The sequence below is a fragment of the Oncorhynchus kisutch genome, linkage group LG16, assembly GCF_002021735.2.
Source record: "Oncorhynchus kisutch isolate 150728-3 linkage group LG16, Okis_V2, whole genome shotgun sequence".
NCBI lineage: Eukaryota > Metazoa > Chordata > Actinopteri > Salmoniformes > Salmonidae > Oncorhynchus > Oncorhynchus kisutch.
The window spans coordinates 8,623,771-8,650,659 of record NC_034189.2 but is presented as its reverse complement, the minus strand read 5'-3'; the positions used below and the strand labels follow the sequence as shown (position 1 = coordinate 8,650,659).

The 26,889-nt window shown below is 42.9% G+C and overlaps 1 protein-coding gene and 2 long non-coding RNA genes across 4 annotated transcripts; 2 read left to right on the top strand and 1 right to left on the bottom strand.

Moving 5' to 3' along the window:
* Positions 1–945: 945 nt before the first annotated feature.
* LOC109880279 (gastrula zinc finger protein XlCGF57.1-like) lies at positions 946–11,705 on the bottom strand. Of its 2 annotated transcripts, XM_031791723.1 has the most exons (3): positions 11,192–11,703; positions 7,944–8,393; positions 948–3,708 (listed from the first exon to the last, which is right to left on the bottom strand). In XM_031791723.1, the coding sequence occupies exons 1-3, from the start codon at positions 11,355–11,357 to the stop codon at positions 1,928–1,930; spliced, it is 2,397 nt and encodes a 798-aa protein (XP_031647583.1). In that variant the 5' UTR covers positions 11,358–11,703; the 3' UTR covers positions 948–1,927. The 2 variants fall into 2 exon arrangements, with proteins under 2 accessions (XP_031647584.1, XP_031647583.1); XM_031791724.1 differs by lacking the exon at positions 7,944–8,393 and having other exon boundaries at positions 946–3,708; positions 11,192–11,705.
* A 2,019-nt stretch (positions 11,706–13,724) lies between these two features.
* On the top strand, positions 13,725–20,100 carry LOC109880284 (uncharacterized). Its single transcript, XR_002253667.2, has 3 exons — positions 13,725–13,951; positions 19,588–19,701; positions 19,811–20,100. It is a non-coding gene; the product is annotated as an uncharacterized LOC109880284 (long non-coding RNA).
* A 3,822-nt stretch (positions 20,101–23,922) lies between these two features.
* On the top strand, positions 23,923–24,197 carry LOC116353939 (uncharacterized). Its single transcript, XR_004203336.1, has 2 exons — positions 23,923–24,089; positions 24,148–24,197. It is a non-coding gene; the product is annotated as an uncharacterized LOC116353939 (long non-coding RNA).
* The last annotated feature ends 2,692 nt before the right edge of the window (positions 24,198–26,889 follow it).

Genomic DNA, 26,889 nt, shown 5'->3' with positions numbered 1-26,889 from the left:
CTGTTGGAAGGTGAACCTTCACCCCAGTCTGAGATTGTGAGCGTTCTGGATTAAGTTTTCATTAAGGATCTCTCTGTATTTTGCTCCGTTCATCTTTCCGTTGATCCTTGATCCCAGTCCCTGCCTCTGAAAAACATCCCCACAGCATGATGCTGCCACCACCATGCTTCACCGTAGCGATGGTTCCAGGTTTCCTCCAGACGTGACGCTTGACATTCATGCCAAAGAGTTCAATATCTGTTTCATCAGACCAGAGAATCTTGTTTCTCATGGTTTGAGAGTCCTTTAGGTGCCCTTTGGCAAACTCCAAACAGGCCGTCATGTGCCTTTTACTGAGGAGTGGCTTCCGTCTGGCCACTTTACCATAAAGGCCTGATTGGTGGAGTGCTGCAGAGATGGTTGTCCTTCTGGAAGGTTGTCCCATCTCAACAGAGGAACTCTGGAGCTCTGTCAGAGTGACCATCGGGTTCTTGGTCACCTCCCTGACCAAGGTCCTTCTCCCCCGATTTCTCAGTCTGGCCAGGGGGCCAGCTCTAGGAAGAGTCTTGGTGGTTCCAAACTTATTCCATTTAAAAATGGAGGTCACTGTGTTCTTGGGGACCTTCAATGCTGCTACTTGTTTTTGTACCCTTCCCCAGATCTGTGCCTTGACAATCTTTTCTCGGAGCTCTACGGACAATTGGTTTTTGCTCTGACATGCACTGTCATCTGTGGGACCTTAAATAGACAGGTGTGTGCCTTTCCAAATCGTGTCCAATCAATTGAATTTACCACAGGTGGACTCCAATCAAGTTGTAGTAACATCTCAAGGGTGATCAATTGAAACAGGATGCACCTGAGCTCAATTTCGAGTCTCCTCATAGCAAAGGGTCTGAATACTTACGTAAATACGGTATCTGTTTTTTATTTTTTATGAATTTGCAAAAATAATTATAATATTTATGTAAAAATATATATATATATTTTTTTGCTTTGTCATTATGGGGTATCGTGTGTAGGGGAGATTGATAAGTAAAAGGTTAAGGGGTCTGAATACTTTCTGAATGCGTCTCTTTAGGAGGGGTTGACATGGAAGCAGGAGTTGAATTTGGAACTGTACAATTGGACAATAAAGGAATCTTAATCTGTAGTGTGATCATCATTCAAACCAAATAAATGTGTTTTACAAAAGTAAATCCAAGGCCGGCTCCCGCCTTTTGGGGCCCTGAGAGATTTGGTTGGGGTTTCCCCCACCTCGCGGTAGAACATTTGAGTACCCCTCTGATGGTGAAGAGAAATGTATGTTTTCAGAATGAATTTCCTGCAATTCTACACATTTTGTAATTTTTAATTTAACATTTATTTAAGGTTAGTCGGTTAAGAACAAATTCTTATTTGCAATTACGGCCTAGGAACAGTGGGTTAACTGCCATGTCAGCTCAGGGATTTGATCTAGCAACCTTTCGGTTACTGGCCCAAGGCTAAATGCTACCCCCCTGCCGTAATGACTTATTCCATGTTAATATGGGCCCCTGGGCACATTCCCTGCCTGGTCGGTAATCAGCAGTGATTACTACTAAGGTTAGATAGCTGGCTAACTTCCAATCTAAAATCGCTAATTGAGTGACTGTCAATGACAAATAAACTGCTGATGCACAACCAAATGTCTAAATTGGACCTGGTGTATTCTACTATTCTGAGTCTTAATAATAGTAAGTTGAGACCCAGACTGAGCTCCTAAGATATTGTCAAACCACGTCAAGAGGCAGTCAATGAACTGGGAGTAGCTGGAGATGGCCTTGGCCTCCAGGCAAGCAACCAGAGCCATGTCGTCTGCATATTTGATGAGGGCCATATCACTGTTGCTTCCTAAGAGATTTGTCCACATCCTGCCTTTTTATTCACTTACCTGATAAACAATCTCTTTGTCCTAATGTTCTTTCCTCTTTCAGTTTCTGTCCTGTATTCTTCCTTTGTGGATTTTATCCACATGCCTCAGCAGATGAGACTTCTGAGTGAATCTTTTACCACAGACGGAGCAGCCATGTGGTTTCTCTCCTGTGTGAGTCAGTATATGCCTCCTTAGGTCCGCCTTCTGAATGAAGCTTTTCCCACAGTCACCACACCTGTACGGTTTCTCTCCTGTGTGAGTCCGTATATGTTCAGTTAGGTGCCCCTTCTCATTGAAGCTTTGCCCACAGTCACCACATCGAAATGAATTATCTCTGGTGTGAGTTTGTATATGCGTGGTTAGGTTCCCCCTTTGATTGAAGGTTTTTCCACATTCTCCACAGCAAAATGAATTATCTCTGGTGTGAGTCCGTATATGCATGTTTAGGTTACCCCTTTGATTGAAGCTTTTCCCACAGTCACCACAGCTAAATGGTTTCTCTCCTGTGTGAGACAATATATGTATCTTAAGGGACCCTTTATGCCTGAAGCTCCTCCCACAGTCACCACAGATAAATGGTTTCTCTCCTGTGTGAGTCCGTATATGCATAGTTAAGACCTCCTTGCGATTAAAGCTTTTCCCACAGTCTCCACAGCTAAATGGTTTCTCTCCTGTGTGAGTCAGTTTATGCATGGTTAGGTGTCGCTTGAGCCCAAAGCTTTTCCCGCATTCTCCACAGGTAAAAGGTTTCTCTCCTATGTGAGTCAGTTTATGAATGCTTAGATTCCCCTTCTGACTGAAGCTTTTCCCACAGTCACCACAGCTAAAAGGTTTCTCACCTGTGTGAGTCAGTTGATGCACGGAAAGGTGTCCCTTCTTATTGAAGCTTTTCCCACAGTCACCACAGCTGAATGGTTTCTCTCCTGTGTGAGTTCGTATATGATCCGTTAGTGTCTTCTTGAGACTGAAGCTTTTCCCACAGTCACCGCAGCTAAATGGTTTCTCTCCTGTGTGAGTCAGTACATGTTCGGTTAGGTTTCCCTTCTGAGTGAAGCTTTTCCCACAGTCACCACAGTTGAATGGTTTCTCTCCTGTGTGAATCCTTAAGTGCTTGGAAAGATAGCCTTTGTATTTGAAGGTCTTTCCACAAACAGGGCATGTGCAGTGTTTCCCACTGTGACAGCGTCGGACATGGGCCTTCAGTTTACAGGTGGAGTTGTAGCGTTTTCTGCAGAATCTACATTCACTGGGTATCTTCTTGAGGAAAGTCACATGTCTCTGCAGGTCAGCTTTCAGAGGAAACTTTGCACCACAGTCACGGCAGTGGTGAGTTCTTCTAGACGTGGTGCTGAGTTTGGAACAGTGTTTCTCCAATGGTGGGCTGGGATCCAATGGTGGGCTGGGATCCAATGGTGGGCTGCTGTCAAGTCCCACTGTGTCGCTGCTTACGGCTGTACTGTGGCTTGAGGTATTGCTGTCATTATCTGGAAGGTCAAGACCATTTAAGTGGGTCACATGGACAAAAGATTTGAGATCCACTGGTTTAGAGTCTCTCTCTCTGTTCTCCACAGTCTGGGTTTGGGGAAGAGTCAAGGACCAAAGTGGGTCCTCCTGATCACATTCACTTTTCACACAGGAAGGAGTGAAATTGAACTCTATGATATCAGGCTCCAGATCTTGAAGCTGCTCTTCCTCCTGACTGGTCCCGACTTCCTCCTGTTCCTCTTTAATCTGTGTGGGCTCTGGGTCCTCCTGCCCCAGACTGGGGCTCCACTCCTGCTCACAGTGCTGCTGCTCAGGGGGAACCTCCTTTTTAGAGACAGAGAGCTGCAGGGAGTCTAGAGGGAAGGAGAGGAGGAACAGATTTAATTTCTAACAGAATTTGGAATCAATCATGAATTATAGATCTCTATGACTTTTAATGTCATGTCTGATCAGAACAGGGATGAGTTGGATGTCCGGGTTAAGGGGGGTTTAATGGGAAGAGATGCCCGGGTTAAGGGGGGTTTAATTGAAGGAAACAACTAACATCGCTAACCAGCGTGCTAACTGCCCATTCATTCTTAATACAAATGTTAACGCTAACGGGAGTGTGTGAGCTAGCTAACGCTTTAGATCCACTATAAGCGTCGCGTTACAATGCCAGCAACATCGCGTTCTACCAGCGTGTTGTTTTGAGAACGAGGGGAAAAACGTTGCTATTCTAATTCCCTCTCCTGTACCGTAATCATCCGTTATGTGTCAGTACAATAGCTTTGGTCCAGTTTTTAGCAAGCACTCTCATATTGTTGCTTGTGGTTGTACTAAATCAGGGTTCACGAACTGGCAGCCCACTGTGTCGAATTTGGTGGTTTTTATCCCCCCCAAGTGTTTTGTCTAAATTATTTGTGGGACATTGAAGACTGTAAAAACCACCAGGAAATCAGCTCCAAGTGATTCAAATCTGTTCCCAAGTATTTCCAACTCATAACAGAAAGATAGGCGATCATATACAAATGTAAACAAAGTCTGAAATGATTATGTTTTAAGTCAAATATTATATCTGTTTGGGGTTATTATTTGAAATTATGTTCCGGCTCCCATCTGCTACCCCTGTTCAAATTCCATAGCTAAATTGGCTCAAAACAAAAGTGATGTAATTAAGCACGTGTAGTAATTAGCAGGATTCTGTGTTTTTCCATCCAGGCTTTATCTTTCTTATCTTTCTTAAAAAATGGGAAAATACTAAGAAAATTCAAAACATTTATTTGATGGTAAAAAAAAAGATGTTGTATGTTTCTGGATGATACACCATGCTACCTTGTTGACAATATGACCAAGCAGCACAAATGACTGTTCTGTTAGAGAAGGGATCTCCTCCCTCCCCGCTTTCGAACCAAGACATGTGGGCCTTTGACCAATACCCCACGGCTCAGCATAATCCCATTGATTTCAAAGGAAGCATTCCCTCAATGTCTGTAGTGTAGCAGGGCCACAACGAGCTCAACACAGTATAATTATTTACAACAGATGCTCCTTGGCTCCAAACCCACAAGACAAAATATATTTTGGAACTGAAGTTAAGCTGCTTAAAAAAATAACAGCAGAGGTATGTGACATCAGAAGGACAAGTAGTAGCAGGAGAGGGAACATGTAGTAGCCATCAGGAGAGAAAGGGGAAACCACATTTCAGTTGAATGCATTTAGTTGTACAACTGACTAGGTATCCCTCCCTTTCCAGAAAGCACATGTCTCATATCTGCTCTGCTCAAAGATAATTCTAACTAACCCTAAGATAGTTCACCTGTGTCGTTTACAGTGGGAGCTAGTGATGTTACGTTTGATGCCGGAATCAAACACCCTCGATCACACCGACAGCTTCATTGCCGTTTTGGTACACCAGATGTACATTCATTTCCACTGAAACGCTGCGTTTGCCCTTGCAGCATTGCCTATCGAACATATCCATCAAATAGTATGCCGTAGATGGCTTGACAGAAATGGCAGCAGAAGGTGAATGTTGAACTTTTTGCTAAATACATATCCAGATGCGTAACATTTTGCGCAATGACGCTGTAGGTGTGATTGAGACGTAAACGGTGTACTTCGAAGCGGTGTGCTCATGCTTGTATCACAGAAGCACGTGATCAATGACGTCTGAAGCTTCGTTTCGTCGAACAACCACCTGATTGGTTTAGTAGAAGAAAAAAAAGGCATCTTACAGGGACGTCATAGATAATAATTTGGCTGCTCAGGCCTCCCGAGTAGCACAGTGGTCTCTGACACTGCATCGCAGTGCTAGCTGTGTCACTAGAGATCCTGGTTCAAGTCCAGGCTCTGTCGCAGCAGACCGCGACCGGGAGATCCATGGGGCGGTGCACAATTCGCCCAGCATCGGATGTCCTTGTCCCATCGCGCATTAGCGACTCCTGTGGCGGGCCGGGCGCAGTGCACACTGACACGGTAGCCAGGTGTACGGTGTATCCTCCGCTGGCTTCCGGGTTAAGCGGGCATTGTGTCAAAAAGCAGTGCGACTTGATTGGGTTGTGTTTCGGAGGACACACGGCTCTCGACCCTCGCCTCTACCAAGTCCGTATGTGAGTTGCAGCGATGGGACAAGACTAACTACCAATTGGATACCACGAAATTGGGGAGAAAAAGGGCAAAACATTTTTTTTATATAATTTGCCTGCTCTAAAAAAAAAATCACCAGCAGGTGCCACTACTGTACACGGTTGATCAAAGCCTTGAATAATTTACCTATTTTCGGCACAATTGGCTGGAAAACCTTAAGGATGCTTCGTTTCCTCATCACTAGTGGGAGCAAATTAAGCATAGGGTCAGGACAAGCAAGCAGGGGGGCAGAGCCACGCACGAGCTAGAGAGATCCTAATGGTGCGTTGTAGAATGTATTTGCATATTTCCGTTAGGGAACGCCTCCTCTGTGATGTCAATCAATCAAATGTCTTTTTAAAGCCCTTTTTACATCAGCTGATGTCACAAAGTGCTGATATAGAAACCCAGCCTGAAACCACAAACAGCAAGCAGCTGTAGTAGCACAGTGGCTAGGAAAAATTCCATAGAAAGGCAGGAATCTAGGAAGAAATCTAGAGAGGAACCAGGCTCTGAGAGGTGGCCAGTCCTCTTCTGACTGTGCCGGGTGGAGATTATAAACCTAGAGAGGAACCAGGCTCTGAGAGGTGGCCAGTCCATCTGGCTGTTCTTCAAGATGTTCAAACATTAATAGATGACCAGCAGGGTCAAATAATAATCACAGTGATTGTAGAGGGTGAAACAGGTCACCACAGGAGTAAATGTCAGTTGGCTTTTCATAGCCAAGCAATCAGAGCTTGAGACAGCAGGTGCGGTGCGAGAGTCGAAAACAGCACGTCTGGGATAAGGTAGCACATCCGGTGAACAGGTCAGGGTTCCCTAGCCACAGGAAGAAAAATTGAAACTGGAGCAGCAGCACGACCAGTTGGACTGGGACATCCAGGAGTCATCAGGTCAATCTGATTCAATCATTTTTATATTTCAACCTGCATGTCTTGATCGCGTCTGATGTGGATAGACAAAAATCAACATGCGCACGATGGTGCACTAGGACACACGTGTGTGCCCGGGCTCGTCAGCTGCTTGACTAGAACTAACCAGAAGGAATAACTAGAATCAGCTGACTGAAACTGGCTGTTTTTAACAACAACTATTTTGAAAACCTTAGAAACTTTACTTTCATATCACCGTACCACAGGAGGCGGTTGAGGGGAGGACGGCTCATAATAATGTCCGGAACGGAGCAAATGGAATGGCATCAAACACCTGGAAACCATGATTTATTTGACATTCCACTAATTCCACTTCAGCCATTACCATCCTCCCCAATTAAGGTGCCACCATCCTCCTGTGCACTGCAAAATAATTGGACAAATATAACACATTACCACAGAGGTGTTTTGAGTTGCACGTTACCCTGAATTACGACACTTCCTGCGCTAATGGAAACTCGGGAGGGAATACAAAGAAGAAACTCTGTGGAAATTTTTTTTTTTTAAACAGCGAACAGTAAGTGTATCTTTTGCAATTTGTAAAGTTATTTTTGGATGATAATTAAGTTGAGTGTTCAAGGTTTACAAAACTATCACAATCAAGGATCAACTTGTTTGTCGATTAACAACGTTTAACACTTGACCAAATCATCGTCCTCAGCTATCAAAAGGGATGTTGAATATCTCCCATGTAGCACTGCAGTTAGAAATGAAATAACAAAAAGATTCAATTAAAATAAGCAAAATAAAGACCAACTTTCCGGGAAAGTTCAAATATAATTTTACTCAACATTCGTGACAGTCAGAGGACATATAGGTTTTTGTAATTGGAAAAATTGGAAGCTGCTGTTTAAGTCCCCCCTAAACCTGGAAATCTCTTTCCATTAAACCCTAGGTTGTCCAAGCATTGACATGTCGTGGCTATTATCATCCATTCAGCATAAAAAATACATTAAGATGCTTATTTTTTTTTAAATGGTGATCAAAGCCTAACCAGTTTATTAATTTACTAGAACTATTGCTAACTATCAGTAGATCTATGTACAAACCTGTTCTATATAGTTTTATCTCCGGTGTGATCCCCAGCAGTCTCCGTAGCCGATTATTCTCCTCCTGGTACTCCACTACCGTTTTCTCAACTGCACCGAAAATATCCACAGCAGCAGATGCCGTTAAACATTCATTTAACAACACACTCAACAACTGTAGTTTAGACGTTTTCAGTGGACTGAGAGTTGGGTGTTCAGCTAGTACGGCTTCTTGACATGGGTTCTCCAGATCACATTCACTTTTCACACAGGAAGGGGTGAATATGGAGTCTTTGGTATCAAAGAACCCTTGAAGCTGCTCTTCCTCCTGACTGGTCCTGACTTCCTCCTGTTCCTCTTTAATCTGTTTGGTCTCTGGGTCCTCCTGCCCCAGACTGGGGCTCCACTCCTGCTCACAGTGCTGCTGCTCAGGGGGAACCTCCTCTTCAGAGACAGAGAGCTGCAGGGAGTCTGGAGGGAAGGAGAGGAGGAGCAGAGTTTACCTATATACAGCCTTTAGACATGCTTGAGTGCACAACGCCATTTCAAAATGCTTTTGTTGACTCAGACATTGTTTTATATACAGTGGGCAAAAAAGTATTTAGTCAGGCACCAATTGTGCAAGTTCTCCCACTTAAAAAGATGAGAGAGGCCTGTCATTTTCATCATAGGTACACTTCAACTATGACAGACAAAATGAGGATTTTTAATTAATTTATTTTCAAATTATGGTGGGAAAAAAGTATTTGGTCAATAACAAAAGTTTATCTCAATACTTTGTTGGCAATGACAGAGGTCAAACGTTTTCTGTAAGTCTTCACAAGGTTTTCACACACTGTTGCTGGTATTTTGGCCCATTCCTCCATGCAGAGCAGAGCAGTGATGTTTTGGGGCTGTTGCTGGGCAACACAGACTTTCAGCTCCCTCCAAAGATGTTCTATGGGGTTGAGATCTGGAGACTGGCTAGGCCACTCCAGGACCTTCAATGCCCTTGCTGATGGAAGGAGGTTTTCACTCAAAATCTCACGATACATGGCCCCATTCATTCTTTCCTTTACACGGATCAGTCGTCCTGGTCCCTTTGCAGAAAAACAGCCCCAAAGCATGATGTTTCCACCCCCATGCTTCACAGTAGGTATGGTGTTCTTTGGATGCAACTCAGTATTCTTTGTCCTCCAAACACGACGAGTTGAGTTTTTACCAAAAAGTTATATTTTGGTTTCATCTGACCATATGACATTCTCCCAATCTTCTTCTGGATCATCCAAATGCTCTCTAGCAAACTTCAGACGGGCCTGGACATGTACTGGCTTAAGCAGGGGGACATGTCTGGCACTGCAGGATTTGAGTCCCTGGCGGCGTAGTGTATTACTGATGGTAGGCTTTGTTACTTTGGTCCCAGCTCTCTGCAGGTCATTCACTAGGTCCCCCCGTGTGGTTCTGGGATTTTTGCTCACCGTTCTTGTGATCATTTTGACCCCACGGGGTGAGATCTTGCGTGGAGCCCCAGATCGAGAGAGATTATCAGTGGTCTTGTATGTCTTCCATTTCCTAATAATTGCTCCCACGGTTGATTTCTTCAAACCAAGCTACTTACCTATTGCAGATTCAGTCTTCCCAGCCTGGTGCAAGTCTACAATGTTGTTTCTGGTGTCCTTTGACAGCTCTTTGGTCTTGGCCATAGTGGAGTTTGGAGTGTGACTGTTTGAGGTTGTGGACAGGTGTCTTTTATACTGATAACAGTATATGCTGAATGCCCCCCCCCCTCCTCCCCAGGACCCACATAATGTTATCAGGTATATGCTGAATGACCAACTTAAACTTAATCATATGTTTGACATCTTAAATGATCGTGCCCCAGGTTACATGAAAAACCACATTGATATATGGTTTATAACCAACACAGTCACAATACCAGAGCCTGTGTCATGTCTTGTAAAATCCCAAGAGTAAACAGTCCTGCGAGGAGGATGTTTTCCTATACAGGCATGTGTCTATGGAATAGCCTCCCCTTGGAGATCAAGCAAAGACAAAGTAGAAATATCTTTAAAATGTTGGAAAAGGTTTTCATTTGCACAAGGTTGTCGAATAGAAAACATTCCACTGCCCCTTGTAACCCCTACTGCTGGTCAGGTGTATTTATTTCAATTAAATCAAATTTTATTGGTCACGTAAATGTTATTACGGGTGAAGCGCAACAGAGAGAGAGCGAGAGAGAGCCCCACAATGCCTGTATAACACATTTTAAAAAAACAAATTACTGCAAAGTTGCCTATCTATCAGAGCCATTTTCTATATAGGTACGATAGGTATGTGCAATTAATAGATCGTTTTAATGTGAAATTAATATGGTTGATTTTTAAGGTTTAGTCAGAAGGTGTAGTGAATAAGTGACCCTTTTTTAGGATGCCAATATAAATGAATGTATTTATGGTTGTTTGTCACTTTGTCTTGCCTTTTAATCATTGTGTGTGTGTGTTATTGTTTTTACCATTGAGGACCACTTCGGGAAACAAGCACTTTAATTTAATACTTTTAAAGTGATATCCTAGCTTCCGGATTGGAGGTGAATGTTTTGATTTCAAACACCCTTTTTAAATAAATTCAAAGCAATGTAGTTAAACAAAAATAAATATGGAATGGAGTACAGCACAGAGTAGCAGCAGATCGTCAACCCAGTTATGAAGCGCGACTCGACCATTTATCCAGTATCGGCTGACATATTTAGTAAAGCATTGGACTTCTATTGGAGGTATTGTATCGTATCTTTTCCATATGTATTACATTCCCTAAATCCCATTTCAAAAGGAAGGTAGTTTCCTATTTCCAAAATTGCAATATGAGCCGTTTGGCTAATAGAGTACAGAGAGAGACAGCCTTCCCTTCCTGGTTATTCCCATCAATTGAATCAATCAGACCGATCTGTGGGTCTGTGCCTGGATCTCTAGATCTCTTTAGATAAGTAATCAAATATGCAGACAACTATTGAATCATACATAACAATTGTTAATTGTTTCAATGGTTTATTACATCTTGTAGGCTACACATTCGCAGCTAAAAGTGTAATTGATGTATAGACCAATAGAAACACATGGAGAGAACAATTATTAGCTACAGTAGCTAGCCAGCCATCCAGATAGGTAGGTAAATAATGAAAAGTAAAACATTTAAATACAATGTTTTAAAAATGGTTAAAATTGTGATTTTGTCTAACCAGTTTATTAATTCAGTATAACTATAGCTAGCTACCAGTATATCTAAATACGAACCTATTCTACATAGTGGTACCTCCGGTGTGATCCGCAGCAGTCTCCGTAGCCGATCATTCTCCTCCTGGTACTCCACTACAGTTTTCTCAACTGCCCCGAAAATATCCACAGCAACCGCCGTTAAACGCTCATTTAAAAACACACGAAACAACTGTAGTTTAGACATATTTTAGACGACAGAGTTGGTTAGCCTATTTAGGTCAGCCAGCACGTCTTTGTTTACTCCACAAAAAAAGGGTGTTTGAAATCAAAACATTCACCTCCAATCCGGAAGCTAGCCACAATAAGGATGAACCACAATAGTGGAATTTCCGGTTCGCATTCAAAATAAAAGTCCCCAATTGAAACTGATCCAAACGGATACAAATAGTGAAATAATGCCATATTTGCACTAGATAATTGTCAGGAAGGTTAGAATGTTGTTATATAACTTGAATACAACTTGAATACAACAAATGAATACAATAATTTATAATTTGACAAACAGTAAATAAAAATGCAACATGTAAACAGTCCCATGTTTCTTGAGCTGAAACAAAATATCCCATGTAGTGTACCTTTAAAAAAGGTAGGGGCGTGGATCAGAAAACCAGTCAGTATCTGGTGTGACCACCATGTACCTCATGCAGTGTGACACATCTCCTTCGCATAGAGTTGATCAGGCTGTTGATTGTGGACTGTGGAATGTTATCCCACTCCTCTTCAATGGCTGTGCGAAGTTGCTGGATATTGGCGGGAACTGGAACACGCTGTCGTACACGTCGATCCAGAGCATTCCAAACATGCTCAATGGGTTACATGTCTGGTGAGTATACAGGTCATGGAAGAACTGGGACATTTTCCGTTTCCAGGAATCGTGTACAGATCCTTGTGACATGGGGCTGTGCATGATCATGCTGAAACATGAGGTGATGGCAGCAGATGAATGGCACGACAATGGGCATCAGGTCCTTGTCACGGTACCCCTGTGCATTCAAATTGCCATCGATAAAACGCAATTGTGTTTGTTGTCCGTAGCTTATGCCTGCCCATACCATAACCACACCGCCACCATGGCGCACTCGGTTCACAACGTTGACATCAGAAAACCGCTTGCCCACACAACACCATACACATGGTTTGCTGTTGAGGCCGGTTGGACGTACTGCCAAATTCTCTAAAACGATGTTGGAGACTGCTTTATGGTAGAGAAATTAACATGAAATTCTCTGGAAACAGTTCTGGAGGACATTCCTGCAGTCAGCATGCCAATTGCACGCTCCCTCAAAACTTGAGACATCTGTGGCATTGTGTAACAGAACTGCACATTTTAGAGTGGCCTTTTATTGTCCCCAGCACAAGGTGCACCTGTGTAACAATCATGCTGTTTAGTCAGCTTCTTGATATGCCACAACTGTTATTTTGGCAAAGCAGAAATGCTCACTAACAGGGATGTAAACAAATGTGTGCACAAAATTAGAGAGAAATAAGCTTTTTGTGCATATGGCAAATTTCTGTGATTTTTTATTTAAACTCACGAATCACAGGACCAACACTTTATATGGTGCGTTCATATTTTTGTTCAGTGTACAATGAGAGAAACAGTTCTAATAAACCACATGGTGATCTACAATGATAATTTTGTGTATAAACTAAATTAAAATACAAAATATTGTAACAATGGTGATTTCTGACAACTGTAACCGCTTGGGACTGATGTGACAGCTTGCACTAAAACCAAAGAATGCAGTTATCAAGAATGTTGTTCTGACAATGTCATGAATGAGTGTAACAGTATAGACTTTATGTCCGTCCCCTCGCCCCGACCCGGGCGCGAACCAGGGACGCTCTGCACAGTCAACAGTCACCCTTGAAGCATCGTTACCCATCGCTCCACAAAAGCACGGGGAACCACCACTTCAAGGTCTCAGAGCAAGTGACGTCGCCGATTGAAACGCTAGTAGCGCACACCACCGCTAACTAGCTAGCCATTTCACATCCGTTACATGAGCAGCGTTAAGACTAAATGGATGAGAAATACTCTGAAAGATGGAACGACATTTTCAGGAAAGTATATATATTTTTTAATGTATCAATAACCACTACCTCGTGGCAAAACTTTTCAGTCCTTTTATCACAATATGTGATAAGAAATGTAATTGCACTTCTTAAACAGAGGGAGTTACTACAGAGGAAAAGTTAAGAAAGATCTTTAGGTCATTAAAGGCATTAATGACGGCCGTGACTATAAATACATTGTGTGAAGAGGCTGCCTGAGGCCGTGACTATAAATAAATTGTGTGAAGAGGCTGCCTGAGGCCGTGACTATAAATAAATTGTGTGAAGAGGCCACCTAAGGCCAGGACAATAAATAAATTGTGTGAAGAGGTCACCTAAGGCCGGGACAATAAATAAATTGTGTGAAGAGGCCACCTAAGGCCGGGACAATAAATAAATTGTGTGAAGAGGCCACCTGAGGCCGGGACTATAAATAAATTGTGTGAAGAGGCTGCCTGAGGCCGGGAGTATAAATAAATTGTGTTAAATGAGTCAAAGTTTTGACGAGACAAACTCTTGGCTGGTGTAAATTAGAACATTTGGAACATGCTAAAGTCTAATTATAAACGGAATAGCTAAATTGGGGGAAAGGAGCAAACTAGCTATAGACTTTACTGCATCCTCATAATCCTAGTGTGACAATGACTCAGAGTAAGCCCCTCCTGCTTCCTGGCAGCGAATGGTGTAGCGTCTACCTGGCTTCTCTGTCAAATTGGAATCTAGGTACAGTTTCAGATATACGTTTCTAATTTTGTCAGAAAGTTGTTTTCATTGCAAGTTAAGGCTCGCAGTTAGCTAGCCAGCTGGCTTGCTAGCTAACGTTAAACATTGAACCTAACTTATTCGGTTAATTTAGCTATGACAATCTGTTTGTTTTGCTAGTAACGTTACTCTATGCATTGGGATTATAGTTCATTTTTTAGCTAGTTTACATTAACGTTACCTGTCTAAACAAAACACCCCACGTTAAAGCTTGCTGTTAGCTAGCTAACGTTAGATGTCTGGCTTGCTAGCTAACGTTCATTTCTGTGTATGAAGTGTGTGTGTAACGTTAGGGAGGTTTTCTCAGAATGCCATTTCGCATGGCTAGTTATAGCCTAACGTTAGCTAGCTAATATTGAACCTATTTGGTTAACTTTAGGTAGCTATCACAAATCGGGTTATATTGCTAGTTAAAGCTTGTTGTTAGCTAGCCAGCTGACATTAGATGGCTGGATAGCTAGCTAACATTACGTGTATGAACTGTGTGTAGTGATGTTCTCAGAAGGCCATTTCGCATCTATTGTATAATAATGCAAAAATATTTGTACCTGGAATTTGTTTCTCAGCATCAGTAGAAACACGCCTGACTCTCATCCACCAGTCATACAAGGAGAATGGTCTAATGCCTCCCATTAAAAAAGAGAACTGGCCCAAGCAAACAAAGGCAGCAGTGCAGTCATCAACTACATGCCCCAGGAGTTAGGGAAACACATGTGGACCTGAATTGTGAAAACTGCAGTGGCCAAAACAAGAACAAGTTTGTGCCCTGGTATTGTGCCTGGTGGACCATGCACAAGCTCCACCACAGTCTGGAACTTTCACTTCCTGATCACAGGCCACTCCAAGTTTGCACCCGGCTGGTGCGTCAAATCAAATCAAATCAAATGTATTTATATAGCCCTTCGTACATCAGCTGATATCTCAAAGTGCTGTACAGAAACCCAGCCTAGAACCCCAAACAGCAAGCAATGCAGGTGTAGAAGCACGGTGGCTAGGAAAAACTCCCTAGAAAGGCCAAAACCTAGGAAGAAACCTAGAGAAGAACCAGGCGTCGGGCCTTATCAAGCAGCTCTTCAGAAAGACCAGAGTGAACACTTTGTCTGAGATTGCTGGTGTTGTGAAGAATAACACTGTGACAGGGGTCAACATCCCACAGCTGGGGCCTGTTGCACAAAACTAGGATAAGGGATTAAGCCAGGATATCTTGGTGATCCTGGCTCAATTGATCCGTAATCCGGTTGCACTAAAGATGGATAGGGGGCAGGAGGATATGTTATGGTATAAATTACCATGGAGATTTATTCTGTGGAGCTAGCCTGCTCCAGACCAGGCTAAATTCCAGGATCTATTTAATCTCATCCCTAATGTCAGTCAGCAGTCACCACAAATGGAAACCAATAGTTATTTCACTGCTCACTATACATTGTTATCACATAACTAGACCCACTGTTATTAAACGTTTGTGATCATTAATTTCAATGATTTTGGATAAAAAATGATTTTTAGATGATGTTGCTATCATTAGATAATTTACAGTTTCCCATAGACTATAAGGCTATATATAAAATGATAGAATATTAGGGCCACAGAGGGGAAAAAAACACAAGTCATAATAATTGTAACCAGTTGTTTTAAAGGAGGACAGTTGTTAAAATGACAGATGTGGGGCATTTCGTGAAATTGTACTTCAGTATGGTTTCATAAACAAAGACATGCTGATGTGCCAGAATATTAAGTATCACATTGTCACAAGTATCAAAACTGTAAAAACAATATGTAGCTTTTCTGCAGAAAGAACCAGCCTCATAAATTTATGACTTTATCCTTTTTCTTCAGTGTGGCCCTAGTACTCTGTCATATAAACAAATACACATTCCATATGAATATAAAAACACAATGTGTAACATTATGTTCCTTTATTGAATAAGGACAAAACAAAGCAGGTAAACCATCAGCTCCTTTCGAAACTGAAGTCACAGTGACTCTACAAGATGGAAAGCACAGAATCCAAGCATATTATACAAAATGATACATACACATTCAAAGGTCTGTATATAACACACCCTGCATGTCTGCACACTAAAATAAATGCAGGACAAATCCATACACATCAACTGAACAGACAAATGAATGGATGCAGTAGCCTCCCTGCAGCCTTGTATTACACACAGTATACCGCACAAACATCATAAGAGGCCAAATTCGTAAAAAAACGAACCCAAAAAAACCCAAATTCCTCTGCCACCGCAGGACATATTTAACCAAAATTGAAAGCACACATACTAACTAAAATAATTCAACACATATTGGTCCCTCAGCAGCCGACCACTGTCGTCATCAGGGAAGATTGCCGGATTGTCCCAGTCCATGGCTGGTGGCACTCTGGGGGCCCTCTCCTTCCTCAGGCAGGCCACATTGTGGAGGACAGCACAAGCCACAGTAATATCACATGCCCTAACAGGGCTGACCCTTAATTTGTGAAGGCAGTGAAAGCGTGCCTTCAGGAGGCCAAAGGTCATTTCAACTCTGGCCCTGGTCCTGGCATGGGCATGGTTGTAGGCCTGCTGTGCTTCCTGGGGGTCTGTGAAAGGTGTCAGGAGAAAAGGCTGGCAGCCATACCCCCTGTCTCCCAGCAACACACCAGAGAATTCACCTGTCAACACAAAATCTCATCATTACTACCTCATAAACACAGTGATATTCTTGACACAGCCATGATTGTTATAAATAGGGGTTGTGTGGCTTACCTTGTGATAGATTTCAGAGGCCCGAAAGATTCTGGAGTCATGGACTGAGCCAGGCCATTTTGCCACAACATTGCTGATCACACAGTCAGCATTGCAGACCATCTGAAATCATAAGATGAGGAATATTACACCAATCAATGCACATCACTGGCAATGCAGAGTGTTCGTCAATGGACAATATCAAAAAGTTATGTTCACCTGAACATTAATGCTGTGAAAGGATTTCCTATTCACAAAATCGGCCTCATGGGCACCTGAGGGGGCTTTTATCCTTGTGTGTGCAGTCCACTGCACCAATGACATTGGGGAAACCTGTCACACAAAGTAATGAGTATCCTACTATGTGTTAACAGTTGTCCTGTAATTTGTAGATCCTCTTACCTGCAATCCTATAGAACTCCTCTTTGATGTCACAGAGTCTTCTGTGGCCAGGGAAGGAGATGAAGACATCTGCTAATGCTTTGATAGCCAGACACACACTCCTTATTGTGCGGCAAATTGTGGCCTTGTTCAGCTGTTCTGCATCCCCCACTGAGTACAGGAAGGCTCCACTAGCAAAAAAGCGCAAGGCCACACAAACCATTTGCTCCACACTCAGTGCATGGCTCCGTGCAGTGCGGTGCTTAATCCTGGGACCCAGTAGTCTGCATAGATACCTGATGCCATCTGCAGAAAACCTGTATCTTTCATATAGATGGTCATCAGGGAAGGCCAGTGGGTCCAACCGGTCCCTGAAGACCCTTTCTCGCCTGAAGGCTCTCCTCAGCACAAGTGCTTCTTCATCCACCACATCTCGCACGAATGGGCATGCCATTGTCAGAGCAGAAAGGAACACACAATTTTGGGCCTTCATATAGGCTAGTGGCCACACCTGGTGCTGGGGGGGGTGGGCAAAAGAGGGCGATGCCTTATAACGATGACTTGGTTGTACTGATTGCTGGGAAAATAAAAAAAACCTTAGAAAGATGCCACCGTCCTGTGTGCTCACAATAAGAGCTCATATGTCATGGCTCACTTGACTTTACGAGAATATACCTCATTTTTATTTTGAGCTGTGTCATCTTCTTGGAGCTGGGGGAGGAAAGAAAAATAATGATTAATACATTTGTGTTACAGTTAGCATACAGTGTACATTGAAGGCATATCTCACCTCCCTCTCAAGTTTTTTTATTTCAAGGTCCAGTTTCCTAATTGTCCTCTTTTTTATTTCGAACTCCAGTGCAACATTTTCCATCTTTTTCTTCTTGTACTGAATGTCTATGTCTGCCAGTTCTATTTGGCGCCGGAGGTGGTTGCCATACAACTTTCTGATAGCTTGTGAGCTCTGTGAACACAATACAATTAGCGCAGCTGGAATTTGGCAGGATGTGGTGTCCTTTTATTAATACGCACCATGTTGCCAGGCTGGTTTTCCCACTGTATAGCATCTGGGTCCTGTAAAAGAAATTAGATTTTTTGATTTTGATGAGGACTCCTCACCATTGTAGAGTAAATAGTACTTTCACAGTCTTAACATGATACCTCATGCCTTCTGGAATCCAGAGAGATGGTCTCCTCCTCATCATCGTCTCCATCATGTGCTGTTGCTGCTGCACTGGGGCCTTCACCCTATCACATTTAATCGGATTCATATTGAAGCTAGTAGACAAGACATGCCAGGCCTACAGTATGCCTTTGATGGAGTACTCACTGGATCAGCATAGTCTGGTGCTTGTGCTGGTGGCTCTAACAGGAACACAGTGCTGCCAGACACTGCAAGGCAATAGGTAAACCAAAGTCAGACAGTCCAAATTGATTCAATATGAATGTGGTTGTATCCCATGTAGAGATGGAAGGACATACCTTGAATGAAGCGGGTGGCATCTTGGGAGGAACCTATGCTCGTCTCTTTCCCCCCAGGGATCCCCTCTAAGACGGGCCTGCCTTTATTTAGCTCCAAGGCCATGTCCTCTGCTGGGGTAAGGTCAGCCTTTTGTGACCCACCACCCGTGCCTTGTCTGTGGGTATTCTTTTTCACTGCTAAAACAGTACAGACAATGTGTGAGCAGGCACCTTCTGGGTACAATATATGCTTGTGCTTTGTTAAATATTAGTCAGGGACCATACCATTCTGCAGAATGTTCTTGTATTTGATTTTGACCTGCTGCCATGTCCGTTTTGGCCCGTTCATGTTTAATCTACACACACACACACACACACACACACACACATTTAATGGAGTCACACTGCAAAAAATTACTTGGTATTTTTGTCTTGTTTTCAGTAAAAATATCAAAAAATGTATCATAGCTTTATACAGTGTGATGGAGTTACTTTACACAATTTCACTCATATCTGCAGTGCATTTCAATAAAAAATTTAACCGTTTCATAATTACAGTACAACTGCATTTTTGGAGATGTGAATTAAATATTTGAATTGTAATTGTGATGTTTCAGCGGAGCGGTGAGTGTGTAATTGTGCACTACTTACGCATTCAGGCGGTCTGCAATACTTTGCCACGCTTTTTCTCTTTGCTTTATCACTGTGGCGGTGTTGCCTTTCTTCTTAATTATATCTTTTACCTCCTCGTATGCCTCCATGAGGATTTGTGCTTCCGACGGGGAAAAGTACGCGGCTCTAGTTGCCATGGTAAATCAGTTAATCTGTGATCTGTGGCGGGGTCTATTTGAGTGAGCCGTGAGCGCGCACCTATCCAGGATTGGTTTCACCTGGCTTAATGAATCCGTGTCTGGTCATCCTGGCTTGGTCTTTGTGCAACCAATTAAGCCTGGACGCACATGTTTTGGCTTCATTGAGCTCAGCTGAGTCATTTATCCCGGATGTCTTAATTCTACTTTTGTGCAACAGGCCCCTGGTTGGACTGGAGGATATTACGGTGCTGTTGGGAAGCTGTGGCTGGCAACAACACCTGACTCCGTACTTCAGGCCGCTGCCACAGATCAAGCAGTGCCAGCACTTCAGGTGAAAATAATTTACAACACATTGTATGAGGTTAATCTTCTTATCTAAGGTGAATTGATGTTGTGCAACATTGTAATGTCTTCTGATTTTGTTATTTCCTGTTTTACAGCTTCATTGCTCTGGAGCCTGGTGTTGTTGTCACCAAGGAGCGCTTGGACTGTCAGGATCAGATTTTAGCTGCTGTGCATCACTGACATCCTTCCTCCCATAGATGGTCTGCCTGTACAAGCACCGCCTGGACTGGACACAGCTAGACAAATATATGTTTTTTGAGAAGATCAGGGAGTTTTGCGACGAAGAGGCTATGGTAATCACATCCCCTGCACCAAAGTCGAGGGCAGGACAGAAACAGGCTCTCCGAATATAAACTCAGCAAAAAATAAACGTCCTCACTGTCAACTGCGTTTATTTTCAGCAAACTTAACATGTGTAAATATTTGTATGAACATAACAATTTTCAACAACTGAGACATAAACTGAACAAGTTCCACAGACATGTGACTGACAGAAATTGAATAATGTGTCCCTGAACAAAGGGAGGGGGGTCAAAAGCAACAGTCAGCATCTGGTGTGGCCACCAGCTGCATTAAGTACTGTAGTGCATCTCCTCCTCATAGCTGGCGAACCTGGTGCAGTCTCTTGCTGCTCTCCCACCAAGGCACCTGCAAGTTCCTGGACATTTCTGGGGGGAATGGCCCTAGCCCTCACCCTCCGATCCAACAGGTCCCAGACGTGCTCAATTGGATTGAAATCCGGGCTCTTTGCTGGCCATGGCAGAACACTGACATTTCTGTCTTGCAGGAAATCACGCGCATAACGAGCAGTATGGCTGGTGGCATTGTCATGCTGGAGGATCATGTCAGGATGAGCCTGCAGGAAGGGTACCACATGAGGGATGAGGATGTCTTCCCTGTAATGCACAGCATTGAGATTGCCTGCAAAGACAACAAGCTCAGTCCGATGATGCTGTAACTCACCGCCCCAAACCATGACGGACCCTCCAACACCAAATCGATCCCGCTCCAGAGTACAGGCCTCGGTGTAACGCTCATTCCTTCAACAATAAACCAACCATCACCCCTGGTGAGACAAAACCGCGACTTGTCAGTGAAGAACACTTTTTGCCAGTCCTGTTTGGTCCAGCGATGGTGGGTTTGTGCCCATAGGCGACGTTGTTGCCGGTGATGTCTGGTGAGGATCTGCATTACAACAGGCCTACAAGCCTCAGTCCAGCCTCTCTCAGCCTATTGCGGACAGTCTGAGCACTGATGGAGGGATTGTGCATCCCTGGTAACTTGGGCAGTTGTTGTTGCCATCCTGTACCTGTCCTGCAGGTGTGATGTTCGGATGTACCGATCCTGTCCAGGTGTTGATACACGTAGTCTGCCACTGCGAGGATGATCAGCTGTCCATCATGTCTCCCTGTAGCGCTGTCTTTGGTGTCTCACAGTACGGACATTGCAATTTTTTGCCCTGGCCACATCAGTCCTCATGCCTCCTTGCAGCATGCCTATGGCACGTTCACGCAGATGAGCAGGGACCTTGGGCATCTTTCTTTTTGTGTTTTTCAGAGTCAGCAGAAAGGCCACTTTAGTGTCCTAAGTTTTCATAACTGTGACCTTAATTGCCTACCGTCTATAAGCTGTTAGTGTCTTAACGACCGTTCCACAGGTGCTTGTTCATTAATTGTTTATGGTTCATTGAACAAGCAGCATGGGAAACAGTGTTTAAACCCTTTACAATGAAGATCTGTGAAGTTATTTAGATTTTTACGAATTATCTTTGAAAGACAGGTCCTGAAAAAGGGATGTTTATATGGCTACTAAACAGCAAGCAACGTTACAACCAGCCATCTAAAGCTAGGTTTACCAGCAAGCGTTAGCACAGGGCCTCCCGAGTGGCGCTGCAGTTTAAGGCACCACTACAGACCTGAGTTCAATCCCAGGCTGTGTCACAGCCGGATGCACTGTTCCCACATAACCAATAGGTCCCATTAGAGGCTGATTTCCTTGTTTCCAAGGTTACATTATGCACTGGGAGGACAGCACTTACATGTAAGTCTCTGCCCATCTGCAAATCATGAACTGTCAGTGAGCAATTTGATTCTTCATGAGAGTCCATTGTATAATTGCACACATTTTCACCTAGGTAGACAGACCCATTACCCTGTATACACCAGGCTATATTATCCTTAACTAGCATCAAAAAAGGTAATCATTTATTCTCTAATGAAAAATCCTTCCCTAACTTCTTAATCACGTTTGTAATGTCAGTACGACAGGCGCAGTAACCTATGCTCCGGAGGGGGAGGGGCAGGTAACCTACACATACACACGCCCCACTGAGACGCACACTGGCAAAGATTTTCAGCTGGCAGGCAGACACTGGAATATGATTTTGAGTGACAGAGTAAGAGCTTTGCATAGGCACTTTGTTGCATTTTTTGTGGGGCTGGAAAAAATGCCTGGAACGTAAAATAATGTTATTAACCGGTTCCCTAGCTTTTAAAATAATGGTTCTGTTCCGGGACATTATAGATCACTTTTATTTGCGGTTCTGATTCTGTTCCTCAAGAAATTGATGATTGCTATTAATATTCTCTGGTTTAGTGCAAGATGTCACATCAGTCCCAAGTGGTTGCAGTTGTCAGGAGTCGCCTGTGTTGCAATGTGTTGTCTTTTAATTCGGTTCATAGAATGAACGATCATCCTAGATCCCCCTATTACTTAATATAACATTACTCAATGTAACGGTTTCCCCACATTGTAGTTATTTCTTTCCACTCTCACTGGTCTGGATCTTGTAGTAAAACCCCATCAACACCTTTACTCACAGAGACCCATACAAAGCTCTTCCTCGCCCTCCATTTGGCAAATCTGATCATAATTCTATCCTCCTGATTCCTGCTTACAAGCTAAAAAAAAACTAAAGCAGGAAGCACCAGTGACTAGATCAATAAAAAGTGGTCAGATGAAGCAGATGCTAAGCTACAGGACTGTTTTGCTAGCACAGACTGGAATATGTTCCCAGGATTCTTCCGATGGCATTGAGGAGTACACCATATCAGTCACTGGCCTCATCAATAAGTGCATCGATGACGTCGTCCACACAGTGACTGTACGTACATACCCCAACCAGAAGCCATGGATTACAGGCAACATCTGCACTGAACTTTCAAGGAGCGGGACTGTAACCCGGAAGCTTATAAGAAATCCCGCTATGCCCTCCAACGAACCATCAAACAGGCAAACTCTTACAATGCCCAGTGTCACGAGCCTACCAGATGAGCTAAATTACTTCTATGCTCGCTTTGAGGCAAGCAACACTGAAACATGCATGAGCTCATCAGCTGTTCTGGACGACTGTGTGATCACGCTCTATGCAGCCGATGTCAGTAAGACCTTTAAACAGGTCACCATTCATAAGGCTGCAGGGCCATACGGATTACCAGGATGTGTACTCCGAGCATGCGCTGACCAACTGGCAAGTGTCTTCACTTACATTTTCAACCTCTCCCTGTCTGAGTCTGTAATACCAACATGTTTCAAGCAGACCACCATAGTCCCTGTGTCCAATAACACTGAGGTAACCTGCCTAAACGACTACCAACCCGTAGCACTCATGTCTGTAGCCATGAAGTTCTTTGAAAGGCTGGTCATGGCTAATATCAACACCATCATCCCAGAAACCCTAGACCCACTCCAATTTGCATACCGCCCCAACAGATCCACAGATGATGGAATCTCTATTGCAGTCCACACTGCCCTTTCACACCTGGACAAAAGGAACACCTATGTGAGAATGCTATTCATTGACTACAGCTCAGTGTTCAACACCATAGTGCCCTCAGAGCTCATCACTAAGCTAAAGACCCTGGGACTAAACACCTCCCTCTGCAACTGGATCCTGGACTTCCTGTCGGGCCACCCCCAGGTGATAATAAACTAGATGGATTTAATATAGCACTTGTCTTATCCTTAGTGATATGGTCCATGACATGTACTATTCTCCTTATGTTGTCCTGTGTCTGTTCTATTTCGTATGAAACCAGTTTGATCCCTGTCAATCAATTCTGGGATTATGTCCTTCATTCTTTTGGTTATTATGTAGAGGTGTTAGTAGTTCTCTGAAGGGAAGCCATCGGGGTAGAGGTCGACCGATTATGTAGAGGTGTTAGTAGTTCTCTGAAGGGAAGCCATCGGGGTAGAGGTCGACCGATTATGATTTGTCAACGCCGATACCGATTATTGGAGGACCAACATCAGGGTAGAGGTCGACCGATTATGTAGAGGTGTTAGTAGTTCTCTGAAGGGAAGCCATCGGGGTAGAGGTAGACCGATTATGTAGAGGTGTTAGTAGTTCTCTGAAGGGAAGCCATCGGGGTAGAGGTCGACCGATTATGTAGAGGTGTTAGTAGTTCTCTGAAGGGAAGCCATCGGGGTAGAGGTCGACCGATTATGATTTGTCAACGCCGATACCGATTATTGGAGGACCAACATCGGGGTAGAGGTCGACCGATTATGTAGAGGTGTTAGTAGTTCTCTGAAGGGAAGCCATCGGGGTAGAGGTCGACCGATTATGATTTGTCAACGCCGATACCGATTATTGGAGGACCAAAAAAAGCCGATACCAAATAATTGGCGGATTATTTTTTAAATTTAAAACAAAAAAACACAAGATTATTTCATTATTTTTTATTTATTTAATTGTATTTATTTATTTATATTTATTTTATATATATATTTGTAATAATGACAATTACAACTATACTCAATGAACACGTTTATTTTAACTTAATATAATACATAAACGAAATCTATTTAGTCTCAAATAAATAATGAAACATGTTCAATTTGGTTTAAATAATGCAAAACCACAGTTGGAGAAGAAGAAAGTAAAAGTGCAATATTTGCCATGTAAAAAAGCTAACGTTTTAGTTCCTTGCTCAGAACATGAGAACATGTGAAAGCTGGTGGTTCAATATTCCCAGTTCTTCAATATTCCCAGTTAAGTTTTAGGTTGTAGTTATTATAGGAATTATGACACGTCGACTATTTCTCTATACCATTTGTATTTCATAGACCTTTTACAATTGGATGTTCTTATAGGCACGTTAGTATTGCCAGCCTAATCTCGGGAGTTGATAGGCTTGAAGTCATAAACAGAGCTGTGCTTCAAGCATTGCTAAGAGCTGCTGGCAAACGCAGTCAAGTGCTTACGAGCCTGCTGCTGCCTACCACCGCTCAGTCAGACTGCTCTATCAAATATCATAGATTTAATTATAATATATTAAACACAGATATACGAGCCTTAGGTCATTAATATGGTCAAATCCAGAAACGATGATTTCGTAAACAAAACTTTCAGTGAAATACAGAACTGTTCCGTATTTTATCGAACGGGTGGCATCCATAAGTCTAAATATTGCTGTTACATTGCACAACCATCAATGTTATGTCATAATTATGTAAAATTCTGGTGAATTAATTACGGTCTTTATTAGGAAGAAATAGTCTTCACACAGTTCGCAACGAGCCAGGCGGCCCAAACTGCTGCATATACCCTGACTCTGCTTGCACTGAATGCAAGAGAAGTGACACAATTTCCCTAGTTAATATTGCCTGCTAACATGCATTTATTTTAACTAAATATGCAGGTTTAAAAATATATACTTCTGTGTATTGATTTTAAGAAAGGCGTTGATGTTTATGGTTAGGTACATTTGTGCAGCAATTGTGCTTTTTTTCGTGAATGCACTTTTGTTAAATCATCACCCGTTTGGCGAAGTTGAAGTAGGCTGTGATTAGATGATACATTAACAGGCACCACATTGATTATATGCAACGCAGGACAAGCTAGTTAACCTGGTGATATCATCAACCATGTGTAGTTAACTAGTGATTTATGTGAAGATTGTTTTTTTACAAGATAAGTTTAATGCTAGCTAGCAACTTACCTTGGCTCCTTGCAGCCACAAGGTCCTTTTGGGCTGCGCCCACGTAACAGGTGATCACCCCGCCACGCCGTTTCCTCGTGGATTGCGATGTAATCGGCCATAATCGGTTACAAAAATGCCATGCCAATTTAATCGGTCAACCACTACATCAGGGTCTTGAGATTTGTCAGCGTTAGATTAGATATTTCTGTATTCATTTCTTCAGTGGTTATTTCTGAAGTTAGCCTATCATGTTGCTCCGTTCCAATTGAGGGGAGATCTGGTGAGTAAAAAAATTTTTTAAAAAAAAAGAGGCTCTATTGTTGGTGCGTCTGCCTTCTCTGGTTGCTTGTACAGATTTGTAGAGTATGATTCAAATGCATTCTGTATTTCATCTCATTTGTTTTGGGGTCTTATTCAGAACATTTTATTCTGTGTTTTTCTGTGTCTCCGCTAGTGGTTGTTTTTGTTGACTTTTTGAGCGTCATAATATTGTAGTTTCAGGAAGCTTCTTCTTCTTCACTGTACATCTGATCAATTTCCTGTTTAAAACCTTTTTGATTCTCACGTAATATAAGGAGGGTCTTTGAGATGACTATTTATTTAACCATTAACAAGTCTGTTCAGAACAAATTCTTATTTATGATGACGGCCTACCGGGGAACAGTGTGTTAAACTGTCTTGTTCAGGGGCAGAAAGACAGATTTTTACCTTGTCAGCTCGGGGATTCGGTCTAGCAACCTTTCGGTTACTGGCCCAACGCTCAAACCACTAGGCTACCAGCCGTCCTTGACTAATGAGATCGTTCTAAGCTTACTAATGTTTCTTTAAATTTAAGCAGTTTCTGTGCTTTAATATTTTTCTTGCGAGATGATGTGGCTATGATCTTCTTCCCTCTAATAACTGCCTTCTTACTTCAAGTTCTCAGAGCAAGTGAGTCACCGATTGAAACGCAATTTAGCGCGCACCGCTGCATCCCACAATGTAGCAGGGGATACTACTCCAGACGTTCATTTCTGTCTTTATTGATTCCTTGAATGCTGGATCATTCAGCATGCTTGTATTAACCTCTCTGGGACATAAGACTGCTTGTGATGATGTGCGTCTCGGTGAGAGGTGTAGGAGTCAGGCGCAGGAGAGCAGGTATGTCTGAGAAGCGTATTTAATAATATAGTCCACCAATACAAAACGGTACACACACAAAAAAAAAAACTACGCTCCACATACTCAGAAACCCCAGATCAATGTAAATG